The sequence below is a fragment of the Microplitis demolitor genome, chromosome 3 (assembly GCF_026212275.2).
Source record: "Microplitis demolitor isolate Queensland-Clemson2020A chromosome 3, iyMicDemo2.1a, whole genome shotgun sequence".
Lineage (NCBI taxonomy): Eukaryota > Metazoa > Arthropoda > Insecta > Hymenoptera > Braconidae > Microplitis > Microplitis demolitor.
Genome location: NC_068547.1, coordinates 23,244,648 through 23,265,884, shown reverse-complemented (window position 1 = coordinate 23,265,884; position 21,237 = coordinate 23,244,648). Strand labels below are relative to the sequence as shown.

At 34.1% G+C, this 21,237-nt stretch overlaps 5 protein-coding genes across 10 annotated transcripts; 2 read left to right on the top strand and 3 right to left on the bottom strand.

Annotated features, from left to right (window-relative positions):
- Window positions 1-10: 10 nt before the first annotated feature.
- Window positions 11-4,230, bottom strand: LOC103576494 (uncharacterized). 4 transcript variants are annotated; one of them, XM_008556715.2, is made up of 8 exons: window positions 3,828-4,230; window positions 3,532-3,766; window positions 2,905-3,160; window positions 1,272-1,506; window positions 984-1,193; window positions 634-901; window positions 221-558; window positions 11-159 (listed from the first exon to the last, which is right to left on the bottom strand). In XM_008556715.2, exons 3-8 carry the CDS (start codon window positions 2,915-2,917, stop codon window positions 30-32), a joined length of 1,194 nt encoding a protein of 397 aa, XP_008554937.2. In that variant the 5' UTR covers window positions 2,918-3,160; window positions 3,532-3,766; window positions 3,828-4,230; the 3' UTR covers window positions 11-29. The 4 variants fall into 4 exon arrangements, with proteins under 4 accessions (XP_008554937.2, XP_053593613.1, XP_008554938.1 ...); XM_053737638.1 differs by having other exon boundaries at window positions 634-904; window positions 1,272-1,500; XM_008556716.3 differs by having other exon boundaries at window positions 634-904; window positions 3,528-3,766; window positions 3,828-4,229.
- Window positions 3,759-12,227, top strand: LOC103576493 (uncharacterized). Its single transcript, XM_008556712.3, has 4 exons — window positions 3,759-3,864; window positions 5,595-5,811; window positions 7,362-7,519; window positions 7,744-12,227. Exons 2-4 carry the CDS (start codon window positions 5,658-5,660, stop codon window positions 9,520-9,522), a joined length of 2,091 nt encoding a protein of 696 aa, XP_008554934.1. The 5' UTR covers window positions 3,759-3,864; window positions 5,595-5,657; the 3' UTR covers window positions 9,523-12,227.
- Window positions 12,228-12,386: 159 nt separating this feature from the next.
- Window positions 12,387-14,623, bottom strand: LOC103576495 (puff-specific protein Bx42). The gene is made up of 2 exons (XM_008556717.3): window positions 14,274-14,623; window positions 12,387-14,166 (listed from the first exon to the last, which is right to left on the bottom strand). The coding sequence occupies exons 1-2, from the start codon at window positions 14,285-14,287 to the stop codon at window positions 12,534-12,536; spliced, it is 1,647 nt and encodes a 548-aa protein (XP_008554939.1). The 5' UTR covers window positions 14,288-14,623; the 3' UTR covers window positions 12,387-12,533.
- A 690-nt stretch (window positions 14,624-15,313) lies between these two features.
- Window positions 15,314-19,489, top strand: LOC103576496 (ras-related protein M-Ras). Of its 3 annotated transcripts, none has more exons than XM_053737619.1 (4): window positions 15,314-15,783; window positions 16,059-16,373; window positions 16,443-16,759; window positions 16,841-19,489. In XM_053737619.1, the coding sequence occupies exons 2-4, from the start codon at window positions 16,184-16,186 to the stop codon at window positions 16,928-16,930; spliced, it is 597 nt and encodes a 198-aa protein (XP_053593594.1). In that variant the 5' UTR covers window positions 15,314-15,783; window positions 16,059-16,183; the 3' UTR covers window positions 16,931-19,489. The 3 variants fall into 3 exon arrangements, with proteins under 3 accessions (XP_053593594.1, XP_053593593.1, XP_053593595.1); XM_053737618.1 differs by having other exon boundaries at window positions 15,314-15,911; XM_053737620.1 differs by having other exon boundaries at window positions 15,314-15,919.
- A 417-nt stretch (window positions 19,490-19,906) lies between these two features.
- LOC103576497 (uncharacterized) lies at window positions 19,907-21,144 on the bottom strand. Its single transcript, XM_008556721.1, has 3 exons — window positions 20,839-21,144; window positions 20,537-20,768; window positions 19,907-20,458 (listed from the first exon to the last, which is right to left on the bottom strand). Exons 1-3 carry the CDS (start codon window positions 20,929-20,931, stop codon window positions 20,121-20,123), a joined length of 663 nt encoding a protein of 220 aa, XP_008554943.1. The 5' UTR covers window positions 20,932-21,144; the 3' UTR covers window positions 19,907-20,120.
- Window positions 21,145-21,237: the final 93 nt, after the last annotated feature.

Genomic DNA, 21,237 nt, shown 5'->3' with positions numbered 1-21,237 from the left:
TTGATAATAAATTCAATATAATTAATTATTTAGGATGTGAAAAAATTACAAGTGAATATTTCACATTTTCCGTCTTTGGGATTTGCATTGCGCGCTATTTTGGTGAGCATCTTCATACTTTTGTATACGTAATCGGCGCTGAAAATTTCACTGTCAATTCTGAAAGAATAATTAAAATAATTAATGTTTAAATTATTATTTTAATTTAATTTATACTGACAATTCTTTTAGTCGACGCTCAACGTCTTTGCGAAGACCTGGATCTTTTGTAATGGCTTTCAAATATTCCTTTTGAACTTCGCAAGTGAGACGAGCGACACACTTTGGAGACTCCCAGAATATTTTAGCAGCTTCGTCGTCTTCGTAGACTCCAGGAATACGATCTCGGATAAATTGTTCAGGAAAACGTAGAAGATTGAATTCCGACTCGTCTGATTCTACGGATCTTCGCTTACGTCCAGCAGCAAGAACTCCGACTGGTAGAAGAGCTGGGTTGGCAGCCAACGCTGCTGCGGCACCGATCAATGCCACTCCCGCCAAGGCTTTCAAAGCAACTGCCTTAATAATTTTAAAAAAAAATCAATCAATATCACTGTGTTCTCAGCCAGGTTCATTTAAAAAATAAATATTTACTTTCTGGGTTTGAATGTTAGCTGGCAGTTTACCTCCCGCCATGCCTTCGGGAAATTCATCTTGATCACCAGCTACTCCATGAATACCATAACCACCCGAAGGTCTATTACTTCCTGAGAAGAAAATTCCACCTGGACGGTGATTTAATTCGAACCCCTGACTTCCAAAAGATCCACTGTCTCCGTATCCTCCGTAGCCCCAACCGTAGCTCGGTCTATTTCCGGGTCTTCCGTATTCTGAGTCATGGTATGATGGACGGGATCCAAATCTTCTGATAACAAATCATGATAATAATTAAAAGATCAATTACTCTGTTAAAATAATAATAATAATATAAATAAATAACTGACCTGTCAGGTTGATTACCAGAACTTCCATAGAGTCCGCCGTTTGAATTTGAAGAACTGCTCGGTCTCACCGATTGCCAATTATTGAATCTGTCATCCGGACGATTTCCAAATCGGTCTGGATACCGATTGGTATCCGTCGCTCTGGTAGTCGGTTGTAACGTCGACTCAAGTCGTCCGAGAGACTCGAATCTATTGCCACAGCAATTGAGTCTTAAAGAAAAAATAATTTTCATAAAATCTTCATCAAAAGAAACAAATCCAAATAAATAAATAATTATTTGTATTTACAAAGGTGACTTATCTCTTTCGCTAAATCTTCCATGAGTCCTCTTGTCTTTTTTATCATCATCCATAAATTTATCATCCTTTGAAGCTTTATCACGTTTGTTTACTTTACTATCAGAATCAGAAGTAGATCCTTCTGCTAAAGGCAAAACAAACTTTTCTGGTTTTTCGTTTGATGTCTCGTCAACTGGCGAGGGTTTAATCGGCTCCAGTGTATTTTTTTCCGATATCACTGCAACTGAACCGGACTCATAAATCACCAAGGAAAAAAATATTAAAAGCCTCGTTAAGCGAATCATTTTTATTTTTTAATTACTACTGTTATTATTATTTTTTTTTTTTTTGGTAATTAAGAACTCAAGTCATTTGTAGAGAAAAAAAATTTTTTAAAGTTACGGCACAACTTAAAAATAAAAAAAAAACTAAATAAATATCTAGTAATGTTGTTTGTTTAAAAAATTGAGAGTGAATGACTCTCTGATTTCCCGAGTTTCACTATTTATATGGTACAGTCACACGCGAGCAATTGCACAGGAACCCACTCTGCCCTTCGGGGTTGCATGCTCGTTAGTTATTTAATTCGTTATAGCTTTTTGTTTAATTTTATCTTAAGGCAATTATCTTATTATTTAATTAGTAAATTTACAAAGTCATTTAAATATAATTTATATAAAAAATTAATAACTAAAAGTTATTAAAACAATGATGATAATAATTTAAAAAACATAAAAAGTTATAAATATACAATAAAAAGTATACGACAGTTCATAAAGTGTGACAGAAATTTGCTCAAGTGAAAACGAGAGTGTCACGCATAGAGCAACTCTCTTCGTTACGGAGTATTCTCTCTCAGTAATTGTAATTGCAGCTCACTCGGTGCTTTTGTCACCGGGCATCTACACCCAACTGGTGACAAACCATACATATAAAATAAGAATCCCCTTGAAACTTTTCCCGCGGCGAAATTTGTAAGACACGAAAGCAACATCTCAGATCTCGGACCCCTCAACGAGAGATTCAAATTCATCCTCGCGCCTGTCTCATGTCATCACCCCAAGAGTCTCCAAGGACTCTCCTTAAATTTACCAGCCAACAATAGACCAGCTGTCTAAAAGATTGTCACTAACTAGAGAAACTTTGTCCTTGTGCTGATTGTAATTAATAAGTAAAAAAAAAAAAGTTTGTAAACCAAAAATTAATTTTAAACTTCCGCTGAAAAGCAATCGAAAGTTATGAAATACAACTGCTGTGATTAGTTACGCTTCGAGATTAGTATACGGGATCAACATACGACATACATCAGCAACAGCGTATCCTCTGGCAAAAGGTATAAAATAAACATGAAAAAAGAACTGTGACAATTATATTTATATTGAAATTGATAGCAATCATTTATTATTTATTTTCCTGCAGGAAGCTGGTACTGCCAGTTTCCCGAGTTAACCAAGTAACCGTAAATTTTTCATTGAACACGCGTGTGGATCTGTCACCGCGTGGAACCTGTCAAGTGTTGAACGGCTCCTATGGGAATATTCCTACACAGCTCTATAATAGATGATGCATCACTATGTATCTAAGTACAGTACATAGAACAGACTCGTCAGTACATATATGTACATAGGAGAAGATCAAATACCTTGACAAAACATAATAGTAGAGACAGGAGATGCTGTGCCAGAGGAAGAGCAAGTGAGTATGAAAGTAGTAATCAATACGTATTCACGCGCGGCTGGTTCTCTTGCATCCTGTCACCATGACAACCGACGCCCGCGCATGCTTGTTACTCTTAAAAAAATTAAATCTCCCCTTTTTTGTGGCAACGTCCTCTCGTCCTTACGCACTTGACTTTATTCCTCGTGGACCGCGAGTCCTTCCGGTTTTCTCTCATTGATCTGCAAGCAAATATCAACAAACAAAATCATACATCGCTTAAGCACACATCATTATACTTAAATAACAAAGACGATTGCCCTGATGATTAAGTGCAATGATCACCGGATCGGAGCGGAAATAAATAACTTGAATTGCTGGATGAATGAGTAGGGAAAAAAAAAGGAAATCAAAGTCATTGCTATTATCAGGAGGGATGAACAGTTTAAAAGCTGCAGGTGGTGGTAAAAAGTGAGGGTGGAGGGCCGTAGGACAGCGCCTGCGTCGAGTCCCCGATGATGACAAGTAGAGCTGCCTCTAGGTGCTCGACCCAGACGCAGTTGGATCTTCGCAAGTAACCAGCATACATAAAAAATAATCTAGACTCACTTACGCGTTTGATAATAATCCGAGTCCTCGTTGCTCCACAAACCGATTGTTTACAAACCGACAAACGTGTGAGTAAGTACGTGTGCTCTAAACGCGCGAAACGTGGCAGCAATAAAATGTACAGTACTTATGTCATCAGCAGAGGTGTGTGTGAGTGTTGATTGTGATGACAATATGTCATGTCCAGTACAATTGATTGAATCCAGCGGGTCCGTTGTCCTGGATAAATATTTCCCAACCTGGGTAATACAATTTATTTGAGATTTATTTCCTGTTATTATGCTCCACTGAAATACTTACCGGCTCGGGTCTTTTGTTTACTTCAGCAAATGAGCAGGTGAGGTTCATACGTAAATATTATTATTATTATTATTATATTTTTTATTACATAAATTTATGAGTACAAGTTACTAGTTTAGTCCCACTTTAGGCTTTTGTTGAACTAGTCCATTAATTTTTTATTTACCACCGTCACTGTTGACCAAGTAAACAGCACATCTTTGTCTTATATTAATTTATCAACGACGTAAAAATATATCAAGAACGTCGTTGTAATTAAGTCGTGCCGTCATCGTGGGAGGTAACAACAACCGCCTACATAACATCTTCTATCCTTGTTCCTCTGGCATCTCTATCATACAAAATAAAATAATTAATGTCCATGTACTCTGATGGGGTTTATTTTTTTTTATATAAACTGCAGACTAGGACAGAACGTCTTAATTGTGAAGCTGGCGGAAGAATGACTCTAGAGTGTCACGTCGAGACAATTAATTGGCTGAATAATCGCAGGCCACATGTGGGTCACGAGTTGCATCGGATAATGGGATATACGGACGAAGCTAAAGCTTTACACCGACACTTTTTACTCATATGTATATTGCTTTATATATATATATAACATATAGAGTATAAAGTATACACGCCTGAGTTGTGTGTACCGAGGAAATAATAAAAAAAGTTTAAAAGATAAGAGGGGATGAATGAAGGCTTTTATCGATGGTAATCTAATTTTCTTTGATACTTTTTCTCTCTCTCTCTAAGTCTTCACTTTCATCTTTCGTTTTATTGCCGTCACTTGGAAGTTATTAATACGAATGACAGCCAGTCGGCTGTGAAGAATATTAATAAATTCATGATATTTAAATTTTTATCAAAGAAATATCAGCATTGATTTTTTTAGACTGATGAAAATACATGTTTAATGTATAGAGTCCAATGGAATGTAAATTTTTTATTTCATTTTATAGATATATTGAATTGTCGGGCGTCAGTCCGCTGAACAATTAAATTATTAAACTCTCCATGTTTCCCAACGCAGAGCTGAGGGTAAATGGAAAAAGATAAAAGAATAAAATAAAGCCTATCAAGAGCGCACAAGGGAGTTGTAAAATCTTATTGAATGTGACCTCGCGTTGCTTCCGCATTTGAATTTAAATATCGTATATATGTGTACTGTACACTGATGTTTTTATTTTTTATTTTTTTGGAGCAGAGTTGATTGTAAAAGTAACGATTTATATGGAGTGAAACAAACGATATTTTATTTACTAGCTGGAGAGTAGTCTCCCCTTTTGCGGTCTTGCTGCTCGTCCTGTCGACACCCCTCTGACATGGAATTACAAATAGTACGGGAATGGTTCAGTTAAAGGGACTACTCACTACATCGAATATTTTTCTAGTGTTATAGAGAGCTGTCAGTCACATGAAAAATTATTAACGTCTTATCCGAGTCACCCCAGACCAATTCACGACCTACGTAAGAGATTTGGCGCCACAAGTGAAAAGTAAATGCAATCACGAGGGGTTCAAGCTTTATAGCTTATACTCGCGTATGTAGTTGGTACATATATGTTGTAATTTAAGCGATGACTGAGGATAAGGGGATCGAAGGGAGAAAGAAAGAAAGAGAGTAGGAGATGTATCACTGCACCGGAGGAGAGTGAAACGGTTGCTTGGCGACGGCGTCTGCTACTCTTATCCTGGCCTTAAAATGAATTTCAATCCCACTCAATTTCAGCACGAACGGATTAACTACGAAATCCTCTTTCATTTTTTTTTTTTCAGATAAAAAAAAACCGAGAACGAGAACAAGAGCAAAGGCAAAAAGACAAGATTGAAGGAGGGAAAATGTGGTGCTCAGTGACTGCTGCTGGAACGGAAAATGGTCCAGCACCACCGTCGAGAAGTAAACATAGTGCGACATTACTTGGAGGTCATGTTTATCTTCTGGGAGGTAGAAATGGAAATCTCCCTCTGAAAGATCTCTGGAGGTATAGTTTGGGTAAGTGTGCTCTTGATTTATATTTGCATATATTTATATAAAATTCCCACACACTCAGATCAGGACTTAACTTCTGTGTACTCAATGATCAGATGAGAACTGCTGTTAAATGCCCTCGAGCAAACACATCTCATTCGGATTCTCGTTATCACGGTCCGTTGATTGACATCTGGTTCGCTTGATGTTCATTCCCAATTACGCACCTCACGGGATTGACACTAGAATTATTTGCCATGTTCGATTCAAATTTACTACACATGTACATTTGATTGGTTGTCAGGTGGCTGCGGTTGACGCTGTTTTGTTTTCTGTCACAGCATTACAATACGTCATATGTCGATATAAAAAAAATAACACATTTTTAATTGATGGATCGGATTAAAATTTCAATGAAAAATTAAGCGTTGCAATAATGGTTCAGTTTTGTTTATTTAATTGGTCCTCTTTTATTAAAACTGTCCGCACAACTTTGCCGCCAATTGAATTCATATTTAAATCAACTTTTTTTTGAAATCGTTATTTTAATAATAATTATTATTATCACGAGTCATGCATTTTTTTTGTACTCAAACAATGGAAAAAGACAAAGTAAAGACGTTTAATAGTGTAATCCAAGCGATTAATGATTTAAATCAACAGTCAAGTTGTTTCGGCAAAAGAATATTGAAGTACATTTCATCTCGGCTCAGTATTGACGAAGAATTAATTAAGCGACCGGTATTTGATATTCACTTTATTAACTTACAGTTAAATAAATTACTTGATATTTAACTTTTATATTTAAAAAATAAAGTTATCGGAAATTCTCAAAGCTTACGAGGAGTTTGGGATTCTCGAACGAGATCATAAGGGGAAGTACAAGTTGAATGACATCGGATCTCCATCAGTGGGTCTCGGCAGTCGTCCCCCAGGCTGTAACTGCCCAGATTGCGTTGGGAAATGTGGGTACTGTCCGACTCGGACCGGCAAAGTGGCTAAAAGAAAATCTGGTAAAAAAAAATGCTCCCACTGTGGCAGGGGTCGTTGGTTGGCTGAACAAAGACGTAAAAGAAAGAGGAAACGATTAGAGAAAAAGAAAAATAAAAATAAACGTATCGAAAGACGCAGTCGGAAATGAAACTGCCAGCATTAATTCAATTACTCAATAAATTTCATTAATTTGTTAAATTCACAGCTATCAATTTTTTTTTTAAGATAAAATTGAATTTTGTATGTATGTGCGATAAATAAAAATTTTTTAGTGGTCTAAGTTATCAAAAGTTTGTTCGTTTAAGTAGATAGAGCACGTTTAATGCGAAATACTAGGTCAACCGCTGAGAAAAGTACTAGCTGAGAGCACCCTATTGTCTGGTAGCACGTTTTGGAACTCGTTGAGAAGAGATAAATGTTTTATGAAGAGGGAATCTTCTTCCCTGAGAGTAGCACAAATATATATATTCATATATAGACTAACATGCAGGACATATATTAAGTTTGTTCCCCGTAGCAACGTGTCAATTATCTGAATAACGTAATTTGTTTTTGTTTCTCCACTTTATCTGTTTTCTCAGCTGAGAGTCGGTGGGAGGAGCTACATCCCAGTGGAGAACGACCTCCAGCGCTTCAGGAACACAGCGCAGTAGCATACAAGGATTGTTTATACGTTTTCGGCGGCGAGCTGGGCTTCTCCGCGGGCACTGAAACCCCTCTATGGGTCTACACAGTGAAGGTAAAACTTAAAATTTACAACAGCTACAGAATATGCACTTGGCTACTTTTCAAGACGGCTAGAGAAAATAAAAATCATTGTAACGCTTTCGAAATCGCATAAAATTCTTCCTTGTTCAATTATAAACTTTTACTTTTTCTTTATTTGTTTTAATTATTAATGCGGATTTTCATGGTGTAAAATATGAGTGGGAGCAATGCTGATTACTTTTTTCTTTTTTTTAGACAAATTTGTGGAGAAAAATACGAGCGCAGAGGGGGTGCGCTGTGCCGAGAGGACGAAGAGGTCACACGGCATTGGTGCATCGAGGGCAGATGTTAATCTACGGTGGATATCAAGATTTACGTGGTAGTTCACCGGAATTGTGGGCGTTTCACTTTGAGACGGAATCTTGGCACTTGTTATCGTCAAGTGAATGTGGTCCAGCACCGCGTCATAAACACTCGGCAGTTTTGCACTGCGACTCGATGTTTATTTACGGGGGTATGACAGATCTACAGGAAAGAAATGACTGCTGGAAGTGGGACGTTAAGTCAGCAATGTGGACTATGTTGAAGAATAAACCGGGACCTGGAGCACTACATGGTCATGCTGCATGCAGATTGCCCAGTTGTATGTTGATATTTGGCGGTGAAACCAATGGACTGGCGACTAATGATCTTTGGCGGTTTCATTTTGCCACAGAAACATGGGAGAGATTGACTGTACCTGGGCCAAAGCCGCAACCAAGAGCTGAAAGTGTTGCTCTTGCTGTTTCGGAGCTTGTTATCAAAGGCAGTGGGATGCAAGATAATCAACGGCCAAGGTTGCGTAGCAACAAAACAAGATTTTCATTGTCTGGAAGTGGTGGGAATCGAGTGTCACCATGTGAAGCTCCAACGAGACCAAGTTTCCTCAAAGAAATATCCAAACTTTCACAAATAAATCTTTCAAGACTGAGTCATCCCAACAAATGCAGTTATTCGGTATTGAGTGGCCAAGAAGACACTGAAGAGTGTCCGCAAGATGTTAATTCTTATTATCCGTTCCAGCAGGTTGATTCTGAATTAGCAGAACCATCAAGCGGTATGGTGAAATCACGAAGTGCTAATGCGTTAGCTCGACGAAGACAGCGCACTTTGGCGGAGGCTAACAGATCCAGCTTTGAGAGTTCATCTTATGAAGCTAAAAGTGCTCGCATGACTCGCGAGCCGATTTCTGTGCCAAACTTCCGTGCTCTGACTCTACCTACGCCTGTTCTTACGCCCGTGGAAGCCGCGAGACTGGTGTTTGTCGATCCCGACGAAGACAGCGATGATGAACAGAAAGGATTAGCGACCACGCGACTTATAGATGTCGCTGAAGAAAAAGCCGATTTCGAAACACTTCATCAAGCTTGTCAGCCTACGCGCGGGGAAAGCTACAGTTCTCATCTGTACGAAGCTGTACAGAGTCCTAAGACACCTTGTGCAACTAAAATTCCAACTTCAGCATCTGTACGATTCGCGGATCTAGAAGAAGGTGAAGAATCAACCTCGGATTACGCGAGTATAGAAGCAAGAAGTCCCGGAGATCCACTCGCAGACGACGACTGGCCTGACAGAAAAAAGTCTAAACAACGCGCGCCAACGATACGTGAAGGACAATTCGGATTTTGCAATCCAAATTATTTAGGACTCGAAGCTACTGATGATAAATTTGCAAAAATGCTTAATAGTCCACCTGACAGTGTCCTCGAAGATGCTCCAGGTAGATCAGCCTCACAGACTTTCGCAGAGTTACTCGAGTTGCAGGAAATAAAACCAAGAGCACCACCCAAGAGCCTGGCTCTCGGTTCCCCATCCAGGAGAGCTGTCAGTGCGTCACGTGCTGAAAGACAAAGAGAAAAACTTGCTGCCAGTGAAGCTGTTACACCAGCACCCCTCTATGTTTTTTTGGTCGGCGGTAAAGAAAAGGGTCTTGCTGGTGTTTTTGCACGACCCGTATCGCTCTGGAAGCTTCAATTAGCTCCGCATATTTTTTAATCAATCACGCTGTAATCTAATCAACCAATACCAGTTTTTGCTGAAAGTTTCCTCATCATTTACCAACTAGAGTGTTGATAATTCTAGTGGTTGTAAAAAAATTTTAAATTACTTGCCAAATGGAACAGAGTATTATTCGTATTCTTTTCGTCAAAAAAACGTAACAAAAGTACCTATTTGAGACCGTCATATACACTCGAGTAAACGAAATTTATAATATATAAAATAATAATCAAATGAAACAAAGGCAATAAATGTATACACATGACTTATGAGAAAACTTTGATGATAAATATATAATCCACTATACAATATTTTAAAAAAGTATATATATATATGTATCTATAGAAAAAAAATGAGATTGATGTATTAAAAGTGATTTCGAAACCGTAACGATGGAATGTCAGTTGTCAATTTAAGAAAGCTATAAAAATAAGTAAATATATAAACAGCTGGATATTATTAAAAATAGATGACGATAAGAATAAAGAAATCAATGTAAGAATGTATAGAAAATTTATAAAGCAAGTCTTGTATTTATTTTTGCTGCCTACTGTAGAGACATTACATAATATTTGTATACTTATGATATAAATATGCTGTTTTCTTTGATCTAGTAAACACGGAACACGATAACAAAACCGAAATGTCTTTTCAAGTATATATATATGTTAAGTACATGTCTCATGACATATTATTGCCATAGAAACAGAATTGTTCAAACTATTATACAATGAAAAAAAAATGTCAAATCAATATTTTCGGATACGATATGCAATTTCTTACTACGAATTATTCAAATTTGTATATTGGATGATAATATTCCTTAAAAAAAAAAAATTACAAAAATTTTACATCTTTAAGGACATTCTCAGACAGTACCAGCCAGTTTTTGAAAATGTTCAATAACGAATTGTCATAAGCGAATTAAAGTTTTATTAAATAATTAAAGAATAAATTGGAGCATTTGGAAAAAAGACACTGGAGTTGCAATTGCCGCCGAGATATAAATTTTAAAAAAATTACTTACAGTTGTTATCAATTAGAAGTCAAACGAAATTAAAATTAAAGTTCTAAAAGTAAAATCAGGCAGCAATGAAGTATTTTATTCATGTAATTGTCATTTAAATCTAAATAATGCAGGTAAAAATAAAATAATGTCAATTTACTGGTCAGGTTCATTAATTGGGACTGTCATCTTCTATCTTGGCGAAAATTTCAACTCCGTTGTCCTTTTTTCAATTGATGCTCAAATTTAAAAAAAAAATTTAAATTCAGCTATGGTAGTCAAGCTATTTAAAATTTAAAAAAAGTGGCGGGCAATGACCGAGAATGCCCTTAATGATATAAAAAAATGTATTTAACGCGCAAAAGCTATTTAGCAATTAGCGCATAGTATTATTACAATTAATAATGCATTTGTTTACTTACACATCGGTATTATAATTGTAGTTAGTAATTTTTACGATAATCATCTTTTGAATAAGATAATAATAATAAGCGTACTAATAAACAAATATAATTAGTGTTATATAACAGAATGGTATTAATTACAAGTTCATATTGAACTACTCGATCTATATTCTATAACATTAATTAATTAATTTAATAATGAAGTAACTAGTCGATACTGTTTATTGTAGAATAATTATTTTTATGGGTAAGAGTACTTGCGTGATTTAAATGCCAAAAGATAAGATGAATAAAAATGAAAGGGAAATAATTTACTCTAGTAACTATAAATTATTTTTTATGCTTCAGTTCAGAACTGACACAGGGTAGCGTAAAAAAGTTAAGTTAGGATGCCATACGTCCAGATCATGCAAGTTGTCTAAAAAATTTTTTACGCGATTGCTCAATCCAACGAGAAGTGACGTACGCATGTGAAAAATTAAAACGTCCAAGTGGACCGGAACTTAATTATTATATTTATTAGTAGTATATATTGTCCAGCCAATTTTGTGTGATTATTTATTATGTTAATTATATGATTGCGTATTATTTAAATGCCCAATGTGGCCCGATGCATATAATCCATCCAAGTAGATAGTTTTAACGGTGAATGTCCTTTATGTTGGACACTGACTCTTTTTAAATAAATATTTTAGTTATTATTATTATAGTAAGATCTAAGTTGGTCTGTTGATAATACACTGATCAAAAAAATTAAAGGATTTTTTAGCAATTTTGTCTAGAAACCCTTTTGGTTTGAATCCTACTTTTTAATTTGAGAGCTCCAAGAGCTTTGAAAGATAACTTTTTGCTGTCATTGGCATTCGAAGGAAAGATTTCATTTCCGGCTGATAATTAATTACTCCTTTTATTTTTGTGACCAGTGTATTTGTGAAATGATAATTTTAGGCCATTCTTAATCTTTATAAATTTTATTTGACAGATGTTACAATTAAATTAATTGGCAACATTTTAAATCTATAAAAATTTACATTTCATAATTATTATTATTATTGTGATAATTTATCAATAATTAAATTAACAAATGTTTAATTCATGGGATTTAGTGCAATTATCAAGTTAAATACTAACACATATCATGTATGTATTGATAAATTATATTAAGTTATTCATTTTGTTGATTGTAAACAAACTAGTTGATAATAAGTAAATAAATAAATATTATCAGCGTCCAACTTTAAAGCCGCACCAAAATTAAAAATTTAAAAATAAATCAATGTTTTCCATTTTCGTAGACTCATTTTAAATTAATAATTTTTGTGTACAAATCATAATTTGAAATAAATGTAAATGATACTGTTGTATGTATAATTAAGATCATTAATCAACATTGCTATCATTTATATAAATATAAAGTATATTAGAAAATAAACAAGTATTACCATTTATATAATGCGTACTGTCTTATTTTAAGCGGCTTATTAACCAATCATGACAATTAAATCGTAAGTGACAAAATAAAATTATAAATAATCTATCAAATTAATTAGTAATAAATTTTTATTCACTTATAGTAATGTAAGTTAGGATTAATTTAATTAATATTTCTTTTTCTTTTTTAATGGTACAGAAAGACGTTCTTTGTCGTCTTTGCGCTTTGAAGAAGTCGCAGAAGCACTTGGTGTGGTTGTTGACCCACTGGCTCTCTTGGCTTGAGTCAAGAACTGATCCAATCCGAAGGGATCCTCTTCATCCTTTTCGAATTGCACTGGACCACTCCTTTGGGCGGATCGATCAGTTCCACTGAATTCTTTGTCGGGTACAAATCTGTTGGTCTTCACAATTTTCTCCAGATCGTCACCGTAATTGTCTTTGTCGATATTTTTGCTGGGTCTGTAGATATTGTTAGCTAATGAATTCGAATCCCTCCAGGGTTTATCGTAGATATTGTACTCGTCATCATGACCATAACCGCTGTCCATTCCTTTAGTGGTATTGAATAACCGCTGGTCAAATTGAGCCTCACCAGTGGCATTTATATTCTTGGCGGGCATACCTAAAGCGATTTGTTCACTTATATCCCGCTCGCGTTCTCGTTGTAACCTGGACCGCTTGTCTGGAGCAGCACGAGCAAGATTGCGGTCGCGCGCACGATCCTTGTGCCTCTCATGTCGCAGCTGATCCCGCTCCTTAGATTCCTCCGACTTCTCCAGAGCCGCAGAAGCCTTCAACCCAGCACGCTCTTCCCGCGCTTTCTGAGCCAACTGACGGAGATGGTCTTCCTTCTTTTCTTTTTCTTTCTGAGCCAGTTTCTTCTCTAACTGTGCTCGCATTTCTACAGCTTCTCGGGCTTTTCTGTCGGCAATGTAAAGAGCCTCAGCTAGCTTAGCAAAGTTCTCATTGACGTGAACCTGTTGCAGACCTCGTCCATCGGCAGCCAAACGTTTATCAAGAGGAATCGTGTAACCTTTTGCGTTTTTCCAGTTACTAATACACGGAGGTATCTTCCACTCTTTTTGTTCTTTTACAGTCACCTTACGAGTTGGAGAATGCAAAACTGGTGCTGGTGGAGATGGTGGTCCACGAGGAATTTTTTTATTTATTCGGAATTTCGGTGGCTCCATCGGATCCACTTGAGCCTCGACCATCCTGATGACTCGTTGCTTAGCTCCAGAGTTGAATGATTGACCTTGCTGGGACGGGGTGTACCGAATGTACTGAGCTGGCCCTTGTTTCTCTGCACAACGGACCGGCATAGCAGCAGCAATCTTCGACTGTGTAATTTTTTCAAGAGCTTTCCGGGTCCGTTCCGTGTTTTCTTCTAATTCCTCCTCACTTGGCCGCATCAAAGTGGGATCATTTTCATTTGCTATTTCTGATGGTAATAAATCACTGAGCTTACTGTATACAATTTTGTCTTTAGAGTGACCTTGTCGAGCGATTAAGTCGTATTTTATTTTTCCTTCTGCATCGAGCTGAATTGCCAAGGCGTTGCATGTCTCCTTGCCCTTCTGACCCATTTCCAGAGGATACTGGGCAACATGGATCTCCGGAAACGCGCCACCATCTCCATAGTCATCGAGATTTCGGGGAATCCATCCTTTTCTTTGCCCGTAAGGTGGTGCGGTAACAAAAGCTTTCACCAAAGCTGATACAGGTCGTTGCCTCAATTTTTGTTCACGTGCTTCATCAGATCTGTCCCAAGTCACTTGGCTGGGTGCTGGTAAAAAACTTAAAAAAAAAAAATTACAAGTAAGCGAATGCCTCTCAAGATTGACTATAAAATTTAAATATTAGTGCGGGAAAAAAAAATTTTTTTAAATGAAAATAGTACATACCTCGTTAAAGACATTTTGGCTTTCAACAAAATGAAATTATGATTTATTTAAATACGTTGATAAAGTAATGTGATACGTTCAACCTCACTTAAATAACCTCACTTCCTTGTTGTTTTTAGATTTTAAAACGTAACAAACAACTTTCTATACATATGATTATAAAACAGATTGGACGATTTAAAAAACCTCGATGTTTTTATAAATGATAACAAAAAATCAAAATTGTTCGAAGAGATTGAATTAAATTACATTGCACTTGGTCAGAATTAAACGTTGCTGAACGTAATAACTAAATACTCAACTTAGTACATGGTCGGCCATTAACCATATTGGACAACGCACAACCAGGCTTCTTGTAATTATCCCCACTTTGTTTTGCGCATGCGCATGAAATAGATTATGGAGACTATATATATATATATATAGTCCAAAGGTTAAGATCAACTCTATAAAATACCAATAGATGGTAGCATTTAAATTTTCAAATACAAAAAAAGGGCGCGGTTGGCCAAAAAAATTCAAAAACGTGAAGAAAAGAGAATTGCAGACAATACTGAAATTCAGCGTAACTATCATTAGAGAAATTTAATAGAAAATCCATAGTCGGAGAAAAATTCTATAGGAAATCATGAGTGTGAATGTAGCAGACATCAAACAAATTCAAAATTATTAATAAATAGGGTAAATAATTAATAAAATTAAATTTAAAAAATGCGCATTCAAAAAATTTGAAAATTATTATGTGAATTTTGTAAATTATTTACTCTATTTATATATAATTTTAAATTTGTCTGACGTCTGTTGCATTCACACTCGTTCAAATAAATAAATATGAAGAATGCTTTAATAACATTCGCGCCAATTGAACATTTGATTGTTCAATTAATTATTGAAAACAGTAAAATTATTTATTACTCACAAGTTTAAAAATCAGAGCAGCCATTTACGAAGTTGGTTTCTGAGAATAAAAGAAAAAGTCGCGGTGGAGCCACCGGCATGGAAACAGCGACAAAACAGTAGCCGGAGTCGGAGTATAAAAACATCGGCAGCCCACAGTCCATTGTGTGCTTTAGTTTCTCCTTCTCCTCGGCTTGGTCAAGGACAAAAGCAAGTAGAATTCACAGCCGGGATGAGCGGCGGCCTCGAGTTGTGAGCAGTGTCTATGTCTACACAATAAGGGACGGGAAAAATTAGGGCTCCAGAAAGAGGCTGATGAGAGCACACATTTGCAAGTGTTCGTGAGTGAGGACAGAAGGCTGGTGGAGGTACTTGTGGCGAAGCTAAAGTTGAAATAGGGAGGACAGAGTTCAGCGGAGAGGAAATTGATGTCGAAAGGGCGTTGAGATACACCATGTAAGGACGTCATATTTTATTAATATTTTTTTATACCTGCTGCGGTTGTCGCTGGCCAACGGATTCTGACAGAGCTGATGTACAGAGCAACGGGTACGGGGCATCAATCAGCGAAAGGACTGATGGAGAAGTAGTGACACACTATCAAGTAGTTTTGGTATGTCAGCCTTCAATATTAAAATAAAAAGTCTTAGTCTCTGTGATGTGTTGATATTTTTTGTACTTGAGGATCTTGTGGGTTCGAAAAAAAATGTTCAACGGAAAATTTGTCAGCTTTATTTTGTGGTACGTGTGTACGTATGGCTTGCTTTGTATTGGATGTGTAGTTACTCCATTTATTTATTTATTTATTTTTTTTTATGTTTTTTGGAGCAGTAGAAAATTTCTGGTCTTGTAATTTATTGATAAAATAATTTTATTTATGAATTTCAGGTCTGAGCAACGAATTTGACATTACGGGAGTGGAGGTTTAATTAACCTGGTGATAATAAAGGGCCATCAGAATAGGCAGGAATAGGGAAAATAGCAGCCGCGGAGGCAGAAAACAAAGAGGCGGAATGACGAGGCCTCCTAACAATGATAATCTTATGACGTTTAAGTTGGTGGTGGTTGGAGATGGAGGTGTCGGAAAAAGTGCTTTGACAATACAGTTTTTCCAGAAGCTCTTCGTCACCGACTATGACCCCACCATCGAGGACAGCTACATCCAGCACACTGAAGTCGACAAGCAGTGGTGCATTTTGGATGGTAAATAAATTATACCCTCACTTTAAATTTATATCACTAACAATGTTTTAACTTTTATTTTTATTTTAGTGCTGGATACTGCAGGCCAAGAAGAGTTCAGTGCAATGAGAGAACAATACATGAGAAAAGGAGATGGGTTTTTATTGGTGTACTCCGTAACTGACAAACAGTCGTACGAAAATATTGTTAATTTTTATACTCAGATACTTCGAGTCAAAGACAGAGATGTGTATCCCATGCTGCTGGTGGCCAACAAAGTTGATCTTGTTCACTTGAGAAAAGTTACTGAGGAACAGGGCCGAGAATTGGCACATCGTTTGGGGATTCCGTACATTGAAACATCAGCGAAAGATCCTCCGCTAAATGTCGATGCGGCTTTTCATGAGGTGACTACTCAAAAAAAAAAATATTATAAAAATTTTTTATTTAATCAGAATTAATGAAATGATTATTTAATTTATCTTTAGGTCGTACGAATTATACGGAACCAGCCGCCCACGGACTTTGATAAGAAACGCCGGAAACGACGACGTTCCAGCAAGTGCAATGTACTGTGAGCCTGAATTACGATACTTAATACTAAGTACTAAGTATGTTTAATCAACGAGTCAAATTATTTACTGTTCAGCTTGAATTCATTTATTTTTTCCACAACGACTTTTTTAATTTCATTTTAAAAGTTCAGCAAAGGTATTTTTAAAAATTATTACTATACTGCCTGATGGAAATATCCATGATTAATTACGATTATTATTTAAGTTTGCTACTGAATGAAAACAAACGTGATTTTGTTTGTTAATTATTATTGTTTAAATTTTTGAATTATTTAAAAGCAAACTCTAATGGACGAAATCTAGATCATATTTACAGATTTTTAAATAATCGATCTATTGTAATAACAATCGTTTTCTTAAAAATTAATTGGTAAAAAAAAAATGATAAATTAAATTATTTGAACGAATTAGTGAAATTAAATTGGATCGACAGCGCACATCTGAATATATGTATGTATATTTATTGCAGTATTTTATCTCGAATCTCGATGATACTATTTATACCATTGACACATTGTGGAATTGATCGTTTATAAATTCAGTGAAATTAAATATTTTCACATGAATATAAAGCTTTTTTCAATGATAAATTTTGTCATAAAATGACTATAATAATTTTTATAATGAGAGATTTTAAAAAAAAATATTTAAAATGTCTTTTAGAGTAAAAAAAAAAAAAAAACAAAAATAAGAAAAAAAAATTCAATTGATTGTTAAAATTAATTAGATAATTAATTAATATTATTTAGTTCCACGCAGAAAAAAAGATTTCCTGGCGCAAGTTTAAATTTTTGCGACAAAAAATCCTTTTATTTTGTACGGGGCTACATATTGAGGTACCTTATATATATATATTTCTGCATGTGTTCTATTTTTACTTTAATATTAATAAATATTTTTGTAATCCGCGGATAAATATTTAATTTAAATAAAAGACTTTTATTTAAATTAATTCTCAACGCACAAACGAGTTGTAGAAAATAATTTTATCCATAGACTTAACATTTCATTTAAATTATAAATGAAATGTCGGTAATTATCAGTTAAAAAAAAATTTATGTCTTTATCAAACTTAAATTTTCTCAACGTATTATATATTTGTATATATTAAATGTGAATAAATGCCAACGCTCATAAAATATAAACCAGATTTGAAAATTTTCTGTATTATGGTTTAAATAATCGATTAATAATTCAATAATTTTTGAATTTAAAAATTCATTTAAAAAAATTTTACTGAAAAGATTAGAAGTACTGTTTGAATGCGACAATAATCGGTTCCACGTGAGCCTTTTCCAAAAATATAAAAGACGAATAGCATTTTAAATCAGCGATTTAACTTTTAATTTAAACATAATTTATAATTAATCAACAAACGAAATTAAAAATTGAGTACCTATTCGTAAGCACATCGAAACTCAGGGCTCACTTAATTAAAATGCTTAATTAAAAATAGCTTATTTAATTATAATAAATTTGCTGTAAATTATGCATCGAAATTTGGCAATGAAAAAAAAAAAAAAAAAAAAATTTGCCTTGAAATAAAACGAGAGAAAAAAGTTTAAGTATTTAATTATAAAAAAAGTAAATATTAAATTATTGTGATCTCACTCTTTCATTGGTATTTGTAACAATAGTAACAATGATGATTATTATTTTTTAGCTTAAATATATTTATTATAAATAATAAATAAATATATAAGTTAACAGTAGCCACAGCTGTGATAATAATTATTTGCCAGCTGCCGACTTTAAAATTATTTTGAAAACACTCTGATATCGAAAATAACAAAGCGATTCAAATATATGTATACATCTATATATATGTAATCGCATTTATTTAAGGGCATTCTCAGACAATACAAGATTTAAATGTATAATAATTTAGCGACTCAACCTCCAGTTTCAAATTTCGCCGACAAAATAATAAAAATTTGTACGTTTTAAAATTTATTTCTTAAATTGTCTTTATTCCTAATTGATAATAATTGTGTTATTTTTTTTCAAATCTATATCTCGACAATTTAACTCTGTCCTTTTATCAATAAATGCTTTATTTTTTTTTAATTAATTAATGAAATTTTAATCATAAAATGAAAACTAAACTTTTTTTCAGACTAGAAAAAATTTTTTCTGTGTGAGAATGCCCTTAAATCATATAAATATAATATTAATAATAAATTATCGTTGCACATATATATACCTATATTTTTTAAACAAAAATTACAAATGACAAAAAATATTTATGATAAATAATAACGATATGTACTACAATATTATTGAAATAATTAATAATAATAATTATATGTATGTATAATGTGTAAATGTATCAAGTATCGCTCAGATAATTTATATCAATTTAATTGGCCAATATTGTATCAGTTATTGAAAAAATAATATCACAGCCAATGAATTATAGATATTAATTGTTAAATTTAAAACGAAAATTATAATTGATTAAGTGGTGAAATTTTTGTTCGGTAATTGCTGTTGATAATTGGAATTTAAAATAAATATATTAATTAAACAAATTTTTGTATTGCCGTCCAGATTAAGATGTTACTGAAAAAAAAAAAAAAAAATAATAATAAATTATAAATTTAAATTTGTTTCTGTTACTAAGAGAATTTAAAACTCACGATTTTGATGAAGAAAAAAAATAAAGTCAATAAAAATGTGAATAAAGTGAAATATAAAATAAAGATTGATATATTTAATAAGAAACAATAAAATTTATCATGATAAAGTGAATAAATTTGTTTTGTCCGCAGATTGTTTGTGTAAAAAAAAAAAAAAAAAAAAATTAAATTAAAATAAAAATTGAAATCTCCGTTTCAGAAGCAAAATTACTGTAATAAAAAATCCTATATATATTTTTTGTTGAAATGTCATTTGTGCAGGACACTGTAAACACTACATGCAAAATCAATGTAATAAATTATTGAATATTTACAAAACTAATTTATTTATTTATCCCATATACTTTTATTTTACAACAAATTTATCAGTTGCTTTTAAAATTAATCATTTGCCGTAATGAAGAGTTGGCAGTATGACAAAACTTATTGTTTATTTACAATTTTAATATTATTATCAACCAGTACTTGAATATTGGTAAGAAAAATTAAATTAGTACTCGGTATCATGAAAATTTTTATACCAAAAATAAATAAATTAAATAGACAATAAATATTTAGAAAACAAGGCCCCAATATGAACAAGTTTCGCAGGTCAAGTACAAACTGGACGTGTTATTTTCTGGAATAATCATGAAACTAGCTTTGAAATTACAATTCGCGCCATGATTAGCCACCTGATTTTTAATACTGTGGTAAAAACTTTCCATGGTAACTTTTGCTGGCAAACAGAGCTGGCAAGTTGGACAAACGAAGTGATCACATTGCTCAGTGATGATGTCTTTTTCACAAATCGGACATATTATTTCATTCTTCATCATTTCTTCCAAGTATGTCTCCATCATATCCATTTCGTACTGATGCATACGATGGAACTCTTCCATAATCCATTGCTCTACAACCCAGAATAAATCGATCATCAATACTTAAGTCAATTAAACAAGACACAAAATAGTGATAATCATTATCTTACCTTCTTCTTTAAGCATTTCTTCTTCAATACTCATCAGCTCATCTTGATCAACTGGCCATGTCATTAATTCAGCAAGTGAATCAGAGCTGTCATCAAGCATCGATGACATGCTGCTAAATTCCCGCCTGACTATTTCAGTAAGAGAATCCTTGACAGATTCATCCTCTTCAAGACCTAGTCTTCTGGAGTTGAATAACTTATGACGTTTTTCTTGCATTTGTTTCCTGCATCTCTGATTTTTAAAATAAATAATTTAAATATTCATCAGACATCAAACTCAATACGTATTCATCAACACTAACCTGTCGCAATACTTGCTGGAACTTTGGCGACCCATGTCTGAGTTTATTAGCAGCTTCAATGTTATTTAGTCTATTAGATCTAGGACTCTGCATATTTAAATTCAAATTCAAAAATTAAAATCACACTGTCAATGATTTTGAAAATATTTTATCAAATATCAACACCAATTGCTCCAATAAATGCACTTGGAAAAATTCAAACGGTCAGCTTATAAAATTCGCATGATCTACGACAGGAATCGTATTAAAATCAAAAGTAACTCAACATAAATTGATAATAAATTAACTGTAGGTAAATATTTAGTTAACTCGTCCCAGAAAGAGAATAAACTTCGGAAATCGCTCCCACTACTGATTAATTCAAACCTGCGCATGCGCGTCAAAAGTGGTGGAAATTTA

Excerpts from the sequence above, each read along its gene's own strand:
- LOC103576494 (XM_008556716.3), bottom strand. Across the intron at positions 559-633 it reads CTAACATTCAAACCCAGAAA|GCAGTTGCTTTGAAAGCCTT; the intron begins GTAAATATTTAT and ends AAAATTATTAAG. Across the intron at positions 160-220 it reads GAGCGTCGACTAAAAGAATT|AATTGACAGTGAAATTTTCA; the intron begins GTCAGTATAAAT and ends TTATTCTTTCAG.
- LOC103576493 (XM_008556712.3), top strand. The coding sequence starts at position 5,658 with ATGTGGTGCTCAGTGACTGCTGCTGGAACGGAAAATGGTCCAGCACCA. Across the intron at positions 5,812-7,361 it reads TCTCTGGAGGTATAGTTTGG|CTGAGAGTCGGTGGGAGGAG; the intron begins GTAAGTGTGCTC and ends CTGTTTTCTCAG. Across the intron at positions 7,520-7,743 it reads TATGGGTCTACACAGTGAAG|ACAAATTTGTGGAGAAAAAT; the intron begins GTAAAACTTAAA and ends TCTTTTTTTTAG.
- LOC103576496 (XM_053737619.1), top strand. The coding sequence starts at position 16,184 with ATGACGAGGCCTCCTAACAATGATAATCTTATGACGTTTAAGTTGGTG. Across the intron at positions 16,374-16,442 it reads GCAGTGGTGCATTTTGGATG|TGCTGGATACTGCAGGCCAA; the intron begins GTAAATAAATTA and ends TTTTTATTTTAG. Across the intron at positions 16,760-16,840 it reads TCGATGCGGCTTTTCATGAG|GTCGTACGAATTATACGGAA; the intron begins GTGACTACTCAA and ends ATTTATCTTTAG.
- LOC103576497 (XM_008556721.1), bottom strand. The coding sequence starts at position 20,931 with ATGCAGAGTCCTAGATCTAATAGACTAAATAACATTGAAGCTGCTAAT. Across the intron at positions 20,769-20,838 it reads TCCAGCAAGTATTGCGACAG|AGATGCAGGAAACAAATGCA; the intron begins GTTAGTGTTGAT and ends TTTAAAAATCAG. Across the intron at positions 20,459-20,536 it reads AGAAATGCTTAAAGAAGAAG|AGCAATGGATTATGGAAGAG; the intron begins GTAAGATAATGA and ends TCTGGGTTGTAG.